A 19,012-nucleotide genomic window follows, 5' to 3' on the forward strand; every position below is an offset into this window, starting at 1 on the left:
CAGCTTGGGTAGGGCCTGGCAGGGAATGCTTGTCCCTGTTCCCTGTGGTCTTGGCTAGAGCAGCTCAAAGATGGTGGGCTGGAGGGGCACCTGGGTGACTCGGTTGGTTGAGTGTCCACTCTTGGTTTCTGCTGGGGTTGTGATCTCATGGGTCATGGGATTGAGCCTGCCTCTCTCTCTCTCTTTCTCTCTAAGATAAATAAATCTTAAAAAAAAAAAAAAAAAAAAAAAAAAAAAAGGTGGGCTGGAACCACCTGAAGACATGTTTATTCCTGTGGCTAGTGATTGATATAAGCTGTCAACTGGGACTGTGGCTTTCTACGTGGAAGTGTGGTGGCTTCCTCACAACACGTGACTGGGTTCCAGGGCAAGCATTCATGGGCAAGAGAGCCATAGGGAAGCTGTGTGTCCTGTTACTACCTGGCCTTGGAAGTCAAGCAGTTCCCTTATGCTGCATTCTCTTCCCTAGACACAAGTCACTGAGGTCAGCCAGTCCATACTCAAGGAGGGACGGGGATTAGAACTCATCTTTTGATGGGGCGGGGGGAGTTTCAGAAAATTTTTAATTCTCTGGTTTGAACTCACCATACCAATGTCCTCACTATTTTATAAGAGGAAACTGAGGCCCATGGAGGTGGGAGTACCTTGCCCACTCCCTCCTGGCATAGGTGGCAGAACCAGGATGAGAACTCACATCTTCTGGAAATCTGTCTAATGTTCCTTCAGCTAAGCTGTACCATCCTGATTCTCTGCAACCCCAACCATTCTTTAACTTCCAGTGGTGCCTGTAAGTGTGAAAGTAATATGCCTCATAAAATGCCTTTTGCCCCTCCCCATGGAAACTCTTTGTAGGAAAAAGTTGCTCTGCATGGAACTGCATACTTACAGACCTATTATTATACATTTTACTCAAAAACCCAGCTGCCCTTAGCAGCAAGGGCAGCCCACCAGTACTTCTATCACCAGTTTCGGCCACTGTCTTCCAACTTCATTGGGTAGCATTTGATTTTTTCAGCTTTTACTCCATTTGGCCAACTATGTGTGATTCAGAGGGCATCTTCTATTTTCCCTCATCAGCATGTTCTATCTACTCAGTTAACAGAACTAGATTTGTTGGGGCCAGTTTAAAAGATGACAACCTATCTGCACATGAAGTAGATTAAAAGGAAGAGTCCGCTCATGATGATAGTAATTGTTTCCTCTTTTCACTGACTTTATCTTGATTCCTGATCTAGTTCACAGATCAGGAGTTCTGATACAATGATTTTTCATTTCTTCCCCTTAGGAAAACCCAGGATTTTTGGTGACATATAAAATGCACCTGCACCACTGTCATGTGCCCTTGTGAATTTAGAGAGGGCCAAGGACACGAACTTACAGGAGCATGTTTACATTACCTGCCTGCTCAAACTCCCATTCCTGCCATGGGTCCTCTCCTAGGAGGACAGGACATGAGCATCTTCCTTCCTGGCCTGTGCCATAAGCTTCTCAGGAGGACCTGCTCTCCATCCCAGCTACAGCTATCCTTCTTGAGTGTTTGCGTGCAAAGCCCAGTCTTGCACACCAAGTATCCACACCTGTGATCATCTCCTCACCAAGAAGGAGAGGAGAGAAGCAATGAGCATGTTATATATAATATGCCTCATGAAATCCCCCAACAGAGGGCCTTCAAGATTCCACCTATTGGAGAAATGAAAGTATATAGTAGGAGGCAAACTAGAAAAGTATCAGAATTTGGAGTACCACTGACCTGGTATTTTCTCCCCTCCAGTACCCCCTAACCTAGACTCAATGCGGCCAAAACCCAGAAGCACTGACAGAGAGAGGACCCAGAGAAGCCCTCTAGGACTGCATGGGGAGCAGGATCAGGGTCTCTAAGGCTCAGATTGATCAAGGGGAAATCTGCCCTCTTTTGTTATTTTCTCCATGCCCTTGTGCCCTGTAAGCAATCCTGGGATAGCAGCAGCAGGAGGAACAACAGCAACAACAGGGATCCATAGGAAACCTGAAATGTTGAGGGAAAGGAATCTCTCTCTGAGTGGAGGAACTATCGTTCTAAGAGGGTGGGATGAAACTCTTGCTTCTTTCTTCCTCTCTATCTTTCTACTGCATGACCCCCAATGAAGGTGCAGATGTAAAAAGTGTGAGGCAAAGCAGAATAAAGCAAAGAACCAGATTTCTGGCCAGAGGAACAAAAAGGGAGCCGTGGGAACCAGAAAGTACAAGGCAGAGATCTGAAAAGAAGGAGCTCAGGAAAGTGACCATATAAAGAAGGTTATGAGATCCTGAGCTCACCACCAAACTGAATATGCATGGGTCTGACCTTAAATAGTGTACCACAGCCTTTCAAATCTGAACTGCAGGATAGACCACCACCCAAGGTCCAAGACCAGCTACATGGGACAAATCTAAATAGCACCATGGATTTCTTATCAGAAACCATGGAAGCCATCTGGTAGTGACACAGTATTTTTTTTAAAGTTGAAAGAGAAGAACCATTAGCCCAGGATTCTGGATCCAGTAAAAATATCCATCAGAAATGAAGGTAAGTGGAGACATTCTCAAATGAAAAAAAACAAAAAACAAAAAACCTAAAAACTAAAAGTTTTTTTATCAGTAGACCTGCTCTAAAAGAATTGCTAAAGGAAGTTTTTCTAACAGAAAGGAAATGATACCAGATGGAAACTTGGGATAAGAGATATAAAGGAAGAGTAACAGAAATGGTAAATATCTGGCTACATAGAATAGATAGTCTGACATTTGGGAAAAATAACATAATCTGATATGATTCAGTGTATGTAGATGTAGTACATAAGATAACTACAACATGAAGGGAGGGAGGATATAGGGAACTAAATGGAATAAAGTTTCTGCATTCCACTTGAAATGGTAAAATATTCTAAGGAGGCCCTGAAATGATAATTTTTTATATTATAACCCATAGAGTGATTACTAAGCACTACACAAGGAACTATATTAAATAAAAACACAATAGATAAATTAAAATGAAATACTTTATAAATTAAATAAATTAAAATGGAAATAACCCAAAAGAAGGCAGGATAAAAGAAATAGGAACAACAACAAAAAACAAAGAATGAAAAAAATAAAACAGAAAACAGATGGTAAAATGGTACACCTAAATCCAAACATATAATTACATTAAATGTAAGTGGTCTAAACATGCCAACTAAAAGAGATTGTCAGAATGAATTTTTTTTAATGACTTCACTATATGCTGTTCACAAAGTATTCACTCAAAATATGATGATATAAGTAGGCTCAAAACTGTGGAAAATGATATACCACACAAACATTAATGAAAAGAAGGTCAGAGTGATTATATTAATATAAAATAAAGTAGATTTCAGAGCAAAGAAAATTACCAGGAATAAAGAGTGGCATTACATAATGATAGTCAATTTACCAAGAACACATAACAATTCTAAATGTATATACACCTAACAACAGAGCTTCAAAATGCCTGAAGCACAACCTAAAGAACTGCAATGAGTCTTTAATATGCTTATCTCAGTAATAGAACTAGTAGAGAGAAATTCAGCCAGAGTTTACAAGAACTGAAAAACACCATCAACCGAGAGGATCTGCCTGACATTTTTAGAACACTCCACCCGACAATAGCAGAATACACACTGTTTTCAAGTACCCATTGAACATTCACTAACCAAATCCTGCTTCATAAAATGAATGTAAAGAAGTCTAAATGAACGAAATCAAATTACAAACAGAAAGATGGTGAGAACAATATCTCTAAAACTTGGAAATTAACAGTATGGCTACTAAGTAATTCAAAGGTTAAAGAGCAAGTCTCAAGGAATTTTAGAAAATATTTTGGGGCACCTGGGTGGCTCAGTTGGTTAAGCGACTGCCTTCAGCTCAGGTCATGATCCTGGAGTCCCGGGATCGAGTCCCACATCGGACTCCCTGCTTAGCAGGGAGTCTGCTTCTCCCTCTGACCCTCCCCCCTCTTGTGCTCTCTCTCTCTCTCTCATTCTCTCTCTCTCAAATAAATAAAATCTTTAAAAAAAAAATATTTTGAACTGAACAAAAATAAAAATACAACATATCAAAATTTGTGGGTTGCAGCTAAAGCAGTGCTTAGAGGAAAATCTATAGCATTAAATGGTTATAGTGGAAAAGAGTAAAGGTCTTAAATCAACAACTAAGCTTCCACCTTAAGAAACTATAACAGCAGAGCAAAATAAATTCAAAGCAAAAGGAAGAATGAAAATTATAAGAGCAGAAATCAATAAAACTGAAAACAGAAAAATAATAGAGAAAAACCAAAAGGTGATTTTAAAAAATCAATAAAAATGGTAAGCCTTTTGCATGAATGACCAAAAAGAAGTCACAAATTACCAATAGCAGGAATAAAAAAGGAGATATTATTACACACTCTTCAAACATCAAAGGGGCCATGAGGGAATACTATAAACAACTGTATCCACATAAGTTTGACAACTTAGATGAGAGGTACCCATTACTCAAAAACCATAAGCTACCAAAACTCCTACAAGATGAAATAGAAAGCCTAAAGTGTCCCAAATAAAGGAATTGAATTTGTAGTTAAAAATCTTCTGAAAAAGAAATCTCAGACCCAAATGGTTCCACTGAAGAATTCTGCCAAACATTAAAAGAAAAAAAATATCACCAACTCGACGCAGTCCTTTCCAGAAAGTTAAGAGGAGGAACTACTTCCCAACTTATTTTCTGAGACCATTATTACCCAAGGGGAGGTGGAGGGAACAGTACAAGAAAAGAAAACTATAGACAGATATCCTTCATGAACACAAATGTAAAAATCCTCAACAAAACATTAGCAAGTATATATGTGTGTGGTATATACATACATCATATATACATATATGTAAAATACATCATGACCAAGTGGAGTTTTATCCAGAGATTGTCAGGATGTTCAGTATTCAAAAACCAATCATTGTCCTTCATCAAGTTAGGAGGATAAAGAAGAAAAACCAAAACCACATGATCATATTCAATGAAGCAGAAAAGGGGTTTTACAGAATTCAACTTGTATTTTTGTTATAAACTCTCAGCAAACTAGGAATAGGAGAGAATCTCCTTAACTTGATAAAGGGAATTTACATATAACCTACAGCTGATATACTTACTGGCAAAAGATTAAATGTTTTCCCCCTAAGATGGGGAATAAGACAAAGGTATCTGCTATCATCACTCCAATAAGACCATAAAAGAAATCAAAGGCATATTGATTGGAAAAAAGGAAATAATGCTTCCCTTATTGACAGAGGACATCTTTGTATATATAGAACATCCCAAGAGACTTAGCAAAACAAACAAATAAAAAACTCCTATAACTAATAAGTGAATTTAGCAAGGTCACAGGATACAAGGTCAACACACAAATCAATCATCTTTCTGTAGGCCAACAGTGAACTATTAGAAACTGGTATTAAAAACACAATGCCACTTTTAACCAATCCAAAAGGATGAAATACTTAGGTATAAATCAAATAAAACATATGTGAGATACCTATGTGAAAATTGCAAAATGCTCATAGTAGAAATCAGAGAAGACCTAAATAAATGGAAAGATAATATTGTGTTTATTATTGGAAGACTCAACAGAATAAAGATACCAAATTTTCCCAAATTGGTCCATAGATTTAAAGCAAATCCAATCAAAATCCCAGCAGAACTCTTTGTAGATACACACAAGTTGACTGTAAAATGTAATGGAAAGGCAGAGAAACTAGAATAGTCCAAATAATTTTGAAAAGGAGGAATAAAGTTGGAGGAATCACATTATCCACTTTTAAGACTTATTATAAAGCTGCAGTAATCAAGACAGCATGGTATTTGTGGAGGAATAGATCCATATATAGGTCGATGAGACAAAGTAGAGAATCGAGAACTCAGAAATTGACCCACATAAATATGACCAACTGATTTTTTACAAAGATTCAAAGGTAATCTCATGTAGAAATATCTTTTCCTTAATGGAGTTGGAACAATTGGACAACCACATACAAACAAATAAACTTCAACTGAAACCTTACATATTATAAAAATAACTAGCTCAAAGTGGATCGTGAAATGTAAAATGTGTAGAACTCCCGGAAGAAAACACAGGAGAAAATCTCTGTGGCCTGTGGCTGGGCAGATGATGCCCAGACCTGACACCAAAAGCACAATCCACAAAAGAAAAAAATTGCTAACTTGGACTTCATCACAATGAGAAACTTTGACTCTGTGAAAGACACTATTAAGAGAATAAAAAGGTGAGCTGTGAGAAGACATTGACAAATCATACGTTGGACAAAGGCCTTGTGTCAGAATATATAAAGGACACTTAACACTCAAAAGTAAGGAAACAAAAAGCCCAATTTAAAAATGGGCAAAAGACATGAACAGATGCTTCACCAAAGAAGATATACAGATGGCAAAAAAAAAAAAAAAAAAGAACATCATTAGCCATTAGATAAATGCAAATTTAAGCCCCAATGAGATAATACTGCGTATCTCTTAGATTAGCTAAAATTACAAGTACTGACAATACTAACTCCCCTTGAGAATGTAGAACATCTGGATCACTCCTACATGGCTGGTGAGGAGGTAGGATGGTAAAGCCACTCTGGGAAACAGTTTGGCAGTTTCTTATGAAGTTAAATGTACATTTTCCGTAGGACCCAGGTTAGTCATTTCAGAGAGCTGAAAACCTGTGTTCACACACAAAATACCTGTACACCAATGTTTACAGCAACTTTATTCATAACCACCAAAAAAAAAAAAAAAAGCGGGGGGGAACCAACCCAAATTTCCTTTGCAGATGAATGGATAAACCAGCTGTGGGACAGCCATACAATAGAAAACCAGTTCTCAGCATTACGAAGGGGCAAGGTACAGTATGCACAGCAACCTGAATGAATCTCAGAGGCGTTCTGTGGGTAGAAGAAGCCAGGCTCAGGGCTTATGTGCTGTATGGTTGTATTTCCATGACATTCTCCAAAGGAGAGCATGGTGATGGAGAACAGGACAGGGGTTGCCTGGGGTTACAGGTGTGGAGAGAATGAAGGAGCTTTAGAGGGAACTCTTCTGTCTCTTGGTTGTGATCATGGTTACATGAATTTATACACATGCGAAAATTTATAGAACTGTGCCCAAAAGAAAAAGTCAAGTTTACTATATGTTCATTTCAAGAGTAAAAATTTTAAAGGTATATATCATCAGCATTACTTTTTCTTAGACAAATGAAATTCAGGTGAGGCTCCCCACTTTCTCCCCTATCTCCTCAACAAGGGGTTTGGTTAGTACCGAGCTGGGGCGCACAGCCCATAGCCATGCAGGGCACTGTGGTCCTGTGCCCGACCACCCTCACCTCTTCTTCCAGTCTCTGCTCACTTCCCCCTGAGTTGGGTCCCTCTCCCCTTTCTCCTGATGTCCTAACCTTTTCCCTCCCCCAGACTGCCCATCAGTACCCTGTCCCGGACTCATCAAAAGCCGAGACCAAATTGCCTGTACTGGCATTTGAGACTCTGTGGTTGGCCTCACTCTTCTTGTCCTCTCTCTCTCACTTTACTTTCCCACATGTCACCAACTGTCCCAAAGCTGACCACTCGGCTCTTCCTTGGTTGTCTCCCCACCACCTGCCCACTCACCCCTCCGGGCCACCTCGCATCAGCCCCTCCCCTGAGGGCTTCCCTGACCACCTCACATGGCTGATCTCCTTCCCTTTTGAACTCCTTTGGCAGTTTGTCTAAACTTGTCTCCTAACCCATATCACATTGCACCTGATGTGTGAATTGCATCTCTTCCTCTAGACTCTAAGCTTCTTTCAGTTGGCTGTTTTTAGTTGATTTTCTGCGGTATTCTTCCCTGAACACAGATACCATCATCCTATTAGCATGCAATGCCATTTTTCTGCAGAATATGTTTTGTTTCTGTGCTATAACCTCAAGCAGCCAGAATTTGTCACTCTTAGTCCTGTGCTCCCAGAGCACTGGTGCATAGCTCCATAACAGATACCTTCACGATGGTTCTGGAGGGAGCTGTAGGAAGCAGGAGAGTGCACTGCTTCATGGCACGGGCACCCAAGCCGGCCAGCTCCACCATTTCCCAGTCATGTGACTTCAGTGAGTCACGTAACGTCTCAGTGCCTCAGCTGCTTCATCTGTGAACTGGGAATTATAGTATCTATCTTAAAGGGTCATTGCGAGGATTGAAGTAATTAATGTATGTAAAGATTTAAAATAGTGCCTGTTACATAGTAAGTGCCCGACGAATGTTATCTATGGAAACATTGTCCCTTGAGGGACACCAGAAAAGATCACCTGGGGCTTTTTGAGCCCTGCATTCAAAACCAAAGGTTCAGGCTTGTATCAATGTACATTTAACACACACACACATAACTTCCCTTCCAGTCCTCCTCTCTTTCTCTCTCTCCCCCCTCTCTCTGTTCAATTCAATAAGAAGACAAACAACCCGATTGAAAAATGGGCAGAAGATTTGAGCAGACATTTTACAAAAGAAAATATATGAAACAACATTAAGCATCTGAAGGGGTGTCCAACGTCATTAGTCATCAGAAAAATGCAAATTAAAACCACAATGAGGAAACATCACAGTGCCTAAAGTGGGAAGAGACTGACAATACCATGTGTTGACAAGCATGTGGAGGAATACAAACCCTCATAGACTGCTGGTGGACATGCAGACACGGTCCAGCCACTTGGCATAACAGCATGGCGATATCTAATCACGGTGAGCATACGCTTAGACTATGAATCAGCAATTTCACACCTATGTATTTACCCAGGAGAAAGGTGTGCCTGCGTCTACACAGAGACATGGATGTGAATACTCAGAGCAGCATAATTCTCAATCCCCCTGAACGGGAAACAACCCAGTGGAATACTAGTCAGCCGTCAAAAGGAATATTAACGTATACAACAACATGGATGAATCTCAAAAACTTAACGCTAATTGTATGTTCAAGTCTATATGCTGTCTGATTCTATTTATATGAAATTCTAAAAATGGCAAAACTAAAGTGACAGCAAATCAGTGGTTTCCTGTGGCTGTCATCAAGGGGAGCTCCACCACCAAGACACAGGAGAATACCTTTCAGGACGAGGGAACTATTTCGACTCTGGATTTGGGTGGTGGTTACACAATTACCAAAATTCATCAAACTGTATGCTTAAAATGGATGAATTTTATTGAATGTAAATAATGACATAAAAGAAAAATCAAACCCAGAGGCTGATGAAGTGCCTTTCAGCTGGTTGTCCCAGTGCCTTGTGTGTGGTGTCTCGGGGCCTGCCAAGATGACCTCCGTGTTGGAAATAAGGTCATTCGAGGCTCATTTTCTTTCTCTTGCCTCAGAGCTGCAGATTCAGCTGACAATGACCGATTTCCAGTGGGCACCATAGTGTGTTCCAGGCGGAGACTGACGGAAACAAGTTTGTGTTTCTGTCACTAATGATATAAGCCTTCATCGTATTCTCTGCCAGGCCATGTTGGTTTTCATTACACCCATTGAAGAAGAGAACAGAGTAATAATGAGCTGGGTGTTATCGGCTCACAAATAATTTATAATGGGCAAACTAGGACAGGAACAGAGCTTTTTTTGGCTAAGGAGGCTGCATGTCACTCTTTAAAATCTAGGCCAAAAAATTATTTATAATGCATAGACAGTCACTCAGAAAGTTAAAAGGTTCCTTTCTTCCCTCCTATGTGTTTGAACATTATGCTTTTTACCCTAGACTCGCAAAAGGCACCTTAGCATCTTCCTTGGACACCTGCGTTCAGTCTATAAGTCTGAGAACACATATATGAGGGTGGTTACTTGGCTAGGAATGAGGCCTTTGTAGAAACCCCTTAAGGGTGTCAGGTCCTCCCCAAATCCAGAAAGGTTAGGAATGAGGGAAAAGTCAGGATACGGAGATCCTTATGTATGGGTAGTGATCACACACTTGAGGTAAGCTTTGAGGTAAGAATTGCCGCAGGTATTATCAGGAAGGAACCCAAACCGAGATATAATCAGCAAAGGATGGCTTGTCAACAGGTGTGTTGAAATAAAGGCAGGTCGTGTGTCCTTAGCAGAGGCAGGCAAAGTGGTTATGGCCACCGTGACATCTAAGAAGAGGATATTTGCATTGTGTCCCCGTGTTTGCCGCGGCTCTTTGGGGAAGCAGAATCTTTATTGATGCTGAGACCTGTAGATACGGATACCTACCCTAAGGGAGCTGAAGCCCTCTGATGGGAATTTGCTGAGTTGTCACAAGCCACCAGCACCCTGTCTTGACTGCACGTTGGCCAATAGCCTCCTGGTAAGTGATCGGCTGCCCTGGGCACCTTGATGCCAGGCCCCAGGGTACCTAGAGCAGCAGGTAGACCACGTTTGATGGGCCCCGCAGCTGTCGCTCCTGTTCTCTCAGTGAGCTGACTGTGGAACAAGTGCATCCTGGGTGAAATGAGGAAGGTGGGTCAGCTCTCGATCACCTTTGGCCAAGGTGACTGTTGATGAGGGGCTGGTCCCGTGGGGCGGAGAGCCAGCCCCTGGGTCTGTGGTGTGTCATTAAAGGTCAAGACCTCTAGAGTGGTGCTGCTTCCCAGACCTCCTCGGGGTGAGGGCAGGCTAACTGTGACACATGCTCCTTGTTTGGCTATGTCTAGAACGGCCCTTATAGCTGTGCTTTGTGGTTCTGGTTCCTGAGGGTCCCAGGCTTCCTCAGAGGTCCCCTCCTCTCAAGCCAAGCAGCTCTACTTTGATCTCTGTGTAGATGCGCTGTGTAGTGTGTCATTTTTTAAATAGACTGTTTTTTTTTTAGTAGTTGTAGGTTCACAGAAAAACAGAGCAGAGGGTACAGAGAGTTCCCATACATCCCCTGTCCCTATGTATGGACACCCTCCCTGTTATCAACATCCCCCAGTGGATACAATGGATATACCTACATTGACACATCATTATCCCCCAGAGTCCATAGTTTACGTTAGCACTCACTCTTGGTATTATACATTCTTTGAGTTTGGACAAATGTAAAATGATGTGGATCCACCATTATAATATCATACCGAGGAGTTTCACTGCCTTAAAAATCTATTCATCCGTCCCCACCTCAGTCCCTGGCAGCCATGATCTTTTCACTGTCTCCATAGTTTTGTCTTTTCCAGAATGTCATATAGCTGGAATCATGCAGCAGGTAGCCTTTTCCGATTGGCTTCTTCCGCTTAGTATTATGCATTTAAGGCTCCTCTAAGTCATCTCTAAAAGGGTTCATCCGCTCTTAGCAGCTTGACAGCCATCCGTGTTCTCTGTCGTACGTTGGCCCCAGGTCGAGCACGGCTTGCAGACATTTTTGTGTGGGGTGTGCCTCATCTCCACACAGGATGATGAGCTCTGGGGCAGGGGCCAGGACATACGCCCTGTGCGGCATGGCTCTCTGCCCGACTCTCAGGGTACCTGGTTTCCCCTAGTAACCTGATGCCTAGGACTGGGTGCTCTGGGGTGGAGGGGACATTGTTAGAGCCTAAGGAAGGGCTCTCAGAGCAAAACCCTGTGGGCTGCCGCCATGTACACAGCATGTCATTTGCTCTCTGAAGTTTAAAGCTCCATGAAGTCAGACCGAACAGCATCCGGCAATGGAGCTAATCTATAAGATTTTGCATCTGAGTCAGAACTTCCTTATTAACACTGTCTGTCTTGGTGGCCAGAAGTCTGGCAAAACATTTTTCTGTCCCCATTATCCAACTCTGAAATGTGGCGAATGTTATTTTCCCTGAAAGAGTTCTGATAAGATGATCACAACAGAACACACTCTGATGGAAAATACTTCCATTTCATAATAAAGCCTTTATGCAGTGGAATGTTCTAGTAACCGATGTGTTCTGTGTTTACAGAGCTTCTCGAAACAAGTCTGAGAAGAAGCGTCGGGACCAGTTCAATGTTCTCATCAAAGAGCTTAGCTCCATGCTCCCTGGCAACACGCGGAAAATGGACAAAACAACCGTGCTGGAAAAGGTCATTGGATTTTTGCAGAAACACAATGGTAAAGGTTACGTTTCTCTCCATTTTTATTCCATTCCTGTCCTCTCGTGTGGCGATGACTTCATCAAGCTGGTCTTCTGCTTGGTTCTCTCTTTCCAGCAAAGCCCGATCTCATCAGTCACAGGCTTCCTCTTGCAAAGGCACTCCACCCTCTTTAATATCCCACCTCCAGCAGGTTTGGGAAAGGACACTCACCTCCCAAATTGCTTTATTAGCCAGAGGAGAGAATCCAGAGCAGCCTCACAGGTAGAATCCAGCCTAAGTGGAGTGGCATTAACAGTGGGAGTGTCTTGATTAAAAATGTCCGCAGCAAGCATTTTTCATTCAGCTCTGAAGAGACGCAATGCCCAAGAATTCATTTTCCACTGGAGCGAAGTGGACTGGTTTCTCCAACCACCTCTGCCATGGCCCCTGAACTCTTTAGCTTTCTGAGCTACACCATGGAAAAAATAAATTGAAAATCAGTAACTTACTTACTGTCATATCCATTTTTTTATTGAGATATAATTCAAGTGCCATAAAATTCACCATTCTAAAGTTTTTAATTCAGCGATTTTAGTATATCCAAAAGGCTGTGCCACCGTTAACACTAATTTTATCATCCCATAAAGCGGTCACTCCCTATTTCCCCTCCCTCCAAATCCTGACAACCCCTCAACTATTTTCTGTCCCTCTAGATTTGCCTATTCTAGGCATTTCATACAACTGGAACCATCCAATATGTGGTCTTTGGTTTCTGGCTTCTTTCACTTAGCATCTATAGTTTAACAAGTACTTGTGTTTCACTCCACATTATGGCCAATAATATCTATGGTATGGATATACCACATTTTGCTTAACCATATATTGGTTGATGGCTTTTGCATTGTTTCCACTCTTCAGCCATTATGAATAATGCTTCATGTACAGTTCTTTGCGTGGTTATATATTTTCAGTTCTCTTGGATATATATCTAGGATTAGAATTGCTGGGTCCAGTGGTAATTCAAGTTCAACTTTTTGAGGAACTGCCAAACTGGTTTCTGCAGCAGCTGGACAATTTTATTTTTTTTTTAAAGATTTTATTTATTTATCTGAGAAGGAGAGCACAAACAAATGGAGAGGCAGAGGCAGAGGGAGAAGCAGGCTCCCCACTGAGCGGGGAGCCGGATGCGGGACTCGATCCCAGGACCCCTGGGATCATGACCTGAGCCGAAGGCAGACGCTTAACCGACTGAGCCACCCAGCCACAATTTTATACTCCCAGCAACAGTGTATGAGGGTTTCAATTTCTCCACATCCCCACCAACAGTTGTTATTGTCTGGTTGTGTGTGTGTGTGTGTGTGTGTGTGTGTGTGTGTGTGGTGTTTATTATAGCCTTCCTAGGGAGTATGAAGCAATTATCTCATTATGGTTTTGATTTGCATTTCCCTAAAGATTAATAGTGTTCAGCTTTTCATGAACTTATTGGCCATTTGTATATCTTCTTTAGAGAAATGTCTATTCAAATCCTTTATCCATTGTTTAATTGGATTATCTATCTTTTTGTTGTTGAGTTGTAAGCGTTCTTCATATATTCTGGATACTAGACCCTCATCAGATATATAATTTGCAAATATTTCCCCCCATTCTGTGGGTTGCCTTTCACTTTTTTACTGATGTCTTTTGACACACGAAAGTTTCCAAGTTTGAAGTCCAATTATCTTTTTTTGTTGTCGGTTGTGTGTGTCTTAGGTATCTTATCTAAGAAACTATGGTCTAATCTAAGGATATGAACATTTACATCACCTATGTTTTCTTCTAAGAGTTTTATAGTTTTAAGCCATAGATTAAGCATCATGCATATAAGCTACAGGGTTAGCATTTAGGTATATGATCTATTTTGAGTTATTTTTTGTATATGGAGTCAGATAGGGAGTTGAAATTCATCCTTTTGCATGTGTATACCCGGTTATCCCAACGTTCCTTTCTTTTTTAAAAATGTTTTAAGACTTACAGAAAATACACAAATAATAACTGTACAGTTGAGTTACTTATCACACTATATATTAGTAAACACAGCTAGGAAACCAACACACAGGTCAATAAATACCAGCTTCCCCAATAGATGCCCCTTCCTTCCTATTACCTCTGCTTTCCCCAGAAGTAATCTCTGTTTTGACTTCTAATACTAGAGTTGGGCTATTGGGACTTATTCAGATGGAATCATAGATTATAAACATGATGTTTATGAGGTTAATCTGTGTTTTTCCAGTGTTCTAGCTTGTTCGTTTTCATTGGTATATAGTATTCCATTATATGAAGTTACCACTTGAATCTATCCTTGAACTTATGTCTTTCTCAAACTTAAGAAACATAAGAAGACATAAGAAAGACTTATGTCTTTCTCTTTTACCTTTTTCCTTTAAACCCTTTTACCTCTTAGCACTGACCACCCTGCCCCGCTGCTCACCTATGGATGGTACAAAAAAAATTGGAGAAGAGCTAAGAGGGTTCAGTAGATATTAATAAGCAAGAAGAGCAGAATTCTTTTTTTTTTTTTCTTCACCATGACACCAAACATAATAAAGTCAGAAATGTCAGGTTATTGAGGAGATAATTACGATTCTTCTGTGCTCACTGTGATACTTCTCTTTCACTGAATGTTTTCCTAGACAAGATGATTTCATGGAAGAGGGCACAGCTAGGACATTAGAAAGTTTCGTTATACTTGCTATTCTTTTATTATTTCTTTAATAATTGTATATACCTATTAAAAAGATGACAGTAATGATATATCCTCCTTTTTCTTCCAAAGGTGCCCAGGGGAGTGTAAAGAATATGTTAATTGCTTTTGTTAAAAGTCAGGGAAGAACAATCAAGCAGGATTGGAATAAAGTGTTGCAGCAGTATTCGATTGCCCCAATAATTTAATCAGAATGGTTATGTTTCCTAAATAATGATTTGGCTAAGTGAAATAGCAGGTTGGTGTGATTACCAAGATATTTTGCACAAATTACTCAAACTAGGTCAGTGCCACTGAGAAGCAGGACAGCTGTTAAATAGGACAGCTGGGATCAAGTTCATCAGTGTGACATTTATGCTGGGTTCTGTCTGCTGCAGAATTACAGAATTGTCAAATTGGGACCTGGAAAGAATCAGTCAGCAGAAATGCAGCCTCCTAACACCAGGAGTGCCCATCTCCATCTCACCTTTTTTATAAGACTAAGGCCTACTTTGCACAGCCCTCTTAAATGCAACCCTGATCACCTGCGGATCTCATTCATCCTCTGTGATTTTATATTCCAAAGAAAGCAGAAAATTCATGGTAGATTTTATGGAGAAATACCGCAGTGGGCCAAAATTTGGATTAAATCAAAAAATAAAAACAAACAATAACTTCAGTTATAATCCAAATGGACATGAACTCCACAAGCATCCACAGGAGGGCAGAGAACAACATGGTCATCATTTATTCAGGGCTCCCCATGGGTCAGGCAGGCATTGTTCTAAGGACTCTTGTATAGGAACACATGTGAGCTTCACATCAGCTCCCCTGAGTTAATATTATTTCACAGATGAGACAACCAAGGCACAGAGATATTAGGCTACTCACCCAAGTCAGACAGCCAGGGAGAATCTATACAGCGCAGTCTACTTCCCAGATCCCAAGTTTTTAATACTACACCATGCTGTTTTTCCACAAGGCATAATTTATGGAGCTCTTAGGGATATTTGTATCATAACTGTGCTCTAGCTGCCCATTAGTGTAGCCATTTAGCCTACTGGTTCTCAACCTTGACCACCCATTAGAATCACCTGGGGAGTTTTAAAAATACATATAACTGGGTCACACCTCAGGGACCAATAAATCAGAATATCTAGGGGTGGAACCCCAGTGGTGAGCTGGAGCTGGCTCATCCTGACTTGCAAAAGATGATTGTTAAATTTTCAGGAGTTTTGCAAGCCAGTTGACAGCTTAAAATTAGCCACTGTGTGAGTATTTACACCACAGAAATGGGAAAGCACTATAAATCAGAGCTTTTTTTTTTCTTTCTTTCTTTTTTTCTTTCTTTCTTTTTATTTTTCTTTAGGGAGGGAAAGCCTTTTACCAGCACACTACTGGGTGAGGCCCAGCATCTGTATTTTAGAACTTGCGGGGTGATTCCAGTGTGCAGCCAGGGTTAAGAACAGTGGGTTTAGACATGCTTTCTGCCTTCATGATACAGGAAGACCGCAGGATAAGTCAGAAAAGATGATTAAGTCTAGGTAGTCATTATAATTCTTTATAATGACTTTTTCCTCAATAATTGTTCAAGCATCCCCTTTTTCTCAGCTTGGAAGGCAAATCTGGATCCTGGAATGGATACATATTCTTTTTGAAGGAATCCAAATCAAAATGAGAACCTGACCATGTTTCTTTGTAGGTAAATTTTGTGTCATCCGTGTCTGTTATAAGAGATAAATCACTAAATTATGTAAATAGCAAAGTGTATTGCATGTCTTTATCCACATCCATCTAAATGTTACTTCTACAGGACCAGGCTGACCTGCATGCTTTCCTCTTCTTGTGTGAATCTCAAGCTGATTTCATCCAACATCAAATCATATTCCTCTTTCATGCCCCTTCAATTTGTCTGCCTTAGTGGATAGGGACTAGGGGCATGGGGAGAAGCTGCAACACAAAGAGAAATGTCTCTGGTGGACAGGATAATATTAACCCAGCTTAGTAGAGACTTTCTGCCCCATTTCCCAGACTTTTCTTTGACCACACATAACCCAGAGACATACTGCTCCTTGTTCACACCTACCAGGAACAATTGGGAGGTGAGCACTCTAGGGCACAACTGCAGTTTACACTACAGTAGAATTTTGGGGTTCAGCTGTTAATTGTAATGTTTTTCTTCAAAAAAGAAATCATTTCAGGTGGTTTTGCTTCCCTTGCTATTTAGAAACTGCCGTCACCACACCTCTTTGCTGACCCTGCCCTGTCACCTGTAGCTTATGATATTGGTCACATCAAATGCCAGTGGAGACATGATTATAACACTAAACTTCATTTCCCAGTTTAACATTTTTTTACCTGCCTTAAGACATTTTATCTAACATATATATATTTATTTATTTAATATGCTGTGAAGTGAGCCTTAATTTCCAAGGACTGCAGTCAAATTGTTGAAATACAAAGTGAATGAAATGGCTGCTCTCAATATTATTAGGCTGGTGTTTAGAATGAATCTGAGTCATACTAAATGATCTAAAATTTACTTAACAGAAAAGAAATGGGCCTTTCATTTTCCTTTACCATTAAGTTGAATGGACCACTATCTAAATCAACTTTGGGCTGCTGAGAAGACTCTTCTCCTGGACAATTAATCTACAGCTTGATCCTAACGGTCAAAAGAACATTACAGATGAGTTTATGTGTTGGGGAACAAGGGAGGACATTTATGGCATTAATTTATTCAGATGGCCTTGGTAGATCTCTTTTCTAAGTGGTCAAACTGTGGCAACCATTTGAGGAAATGAGAGTTTCACCCTTTCTTCCTTGCCTCGGCTGGCACCCACCCCAGAATGAACACTGGTCCAGAACTATGTGTAGCACCCTGCCTCTGCTTCCCAGGATGCATTTCACGTTGTGCAGCCTCTGGCCACCGGGCCAGCAACAGCTTGTTCTTTCCAAAATCTTGGAGGAAGAAACCATCCCAGTAGCACCACGAAAATAATCCCTAAAGAAACCTCTTACTACATAAAATGGGGCAAAATGTTGGTTAAGATGAAGGATCAAGGGCGCCTGGGTGGCTCAGTCGGTTAAGCGTCTGCCTTTGGCTCAGGTCATGATCCCAGGGTCCTGGGATCGAGCCCCACATTGGGCTCCCTGCTCCGCGGGAAGCCTGCTTCTCCCTCTGCCTCTCCCTCGGTCTGCTGCTCTGCCTACTTGTACTCTCTCTCTTTCTATCAAATAAATAAATAAAATCTTAAAAAAAAAAAGATGGAGGATCAACTGAAGGAAAAACAAATATATCTGATACAGCATTTGAGCTATCTGTAATAATCTTATCAGAGACATTTTAGTAATAAAACAAAATCCACTTTCAGAAATGCAAAAGAACTCGAGTATTTAAGGAGTCCTGTGTATTCCAATGACTATTGAATTTACAAACATGAATAACATCTTCAGTACAAGGTAGAACAGAAACAAGCAAACTATAGATCAATCCAGAAAAGGTTTGAGAAGAATAAATTCTGGCTTTAAAAGCAACTAAGTAACATGTATTTGTCTGACACGTTGTACTTCAGTACCTGGAAATGCTGAAAAATACATGACATTCTGCCTAGACACAGGAGGTTATTTACTACAAGCCTAAGGTGTGTCTGGAATTTTTGAAAATCCCACAGATTTCTAAAGTGTTCTGCTTTGCCTTGACCATGAAGAGGCAGCTCAGGGCTGTGTCCCACCGTCCCGGTCTTTGTTCCCATTGCCTTGATAGGTGGCGACTGCCTAACTCCCAGCTGCTTTGTCATGCCGAAATTCAAGGGCATTGTGCTCCTGCTACTGGCAGGCGCTATGGCCACACAGAGGGCAGAGGACTCTTCTCCTGAAGCCTCATTAAAAGGGTGTGAAAACATCCAGAGACACCTTTAAGCCCATTACACCCAAAGTTCCTAGTCCTTGGACATCAGGGAAAGCTATTTCCTTATCTGGGCTTCTTTAATTTAAACAACACAGAAGTTTACACAAAATTACATAGAAATAAGTGTGCTTCATTTGTTAATTCTAATTCCAAGGTGCCTTTGACTATAACCGTTTATTTATGGGTTTTGTTTTTTTTTTAGAAGTCTCAGCGCAAACGGAAATCTGTGATATTCAGCAGGACTGGAAGCCTTCATTCCTCAGTAATGAAGAATTCACCCAGCTGATGTTGGAGGTGAAATGCACTTTCAAATTAGCTTAATTCGTTGCAAATCAAAATGTAGCTGCTTGTTGCAGCTAAGACCGGG

At 40.9% G+C, this 19,012-nt stretch overlaps 1 protein-coding gene across 2 annotated transcripts in view; it reads left to right on the forward strand.

Moving 5' to 3' along the window:
• NPAS2 (neuronal PAS domain protein 2) overlaps positions 1 to 19,012 on the forward strand; it is a 152,181-nt gene that overhangs the window by 76,803 nt on the left and 56,366 nt on the right. The window contains exons 3-4 of one of the 2 annotated variants that reach the window (XM_032419610.1): positions 11,905 to 12,053; positions 18,848 to 18,939. In XM_032419610.1, the coding sequence (XP_032275501.1) occupies positions 11,905 to 12,053; positions 18,848 to 18,939 (241 nt within the window). Of the gene's footprint in view, positions 1 to 11,904; positions 12,060 to 18,847; positions 18,940 to 19,012 lie in introns of both variants that reach the window. The other variant, XM_032419609.1, reaches the window with a different exon arrangement.

Source organism: Phoca vitulina, unplaced genomic scaffold, assembly GCF_004348235.1.
Source record: "Phoca vitulina isolate PV1807 unplaced genomic scaffold, GSC_HSeal_1.0 scaffold22, whole genome shotgun sequence".
In the NCBI taxonomy this organism is placed as follows: domain Eukaryota; kingdom Metazoa; phylum Chordata; class Mammalia; order Carnivora; family Phocidae; genus Phoca; species Phoca vitulina.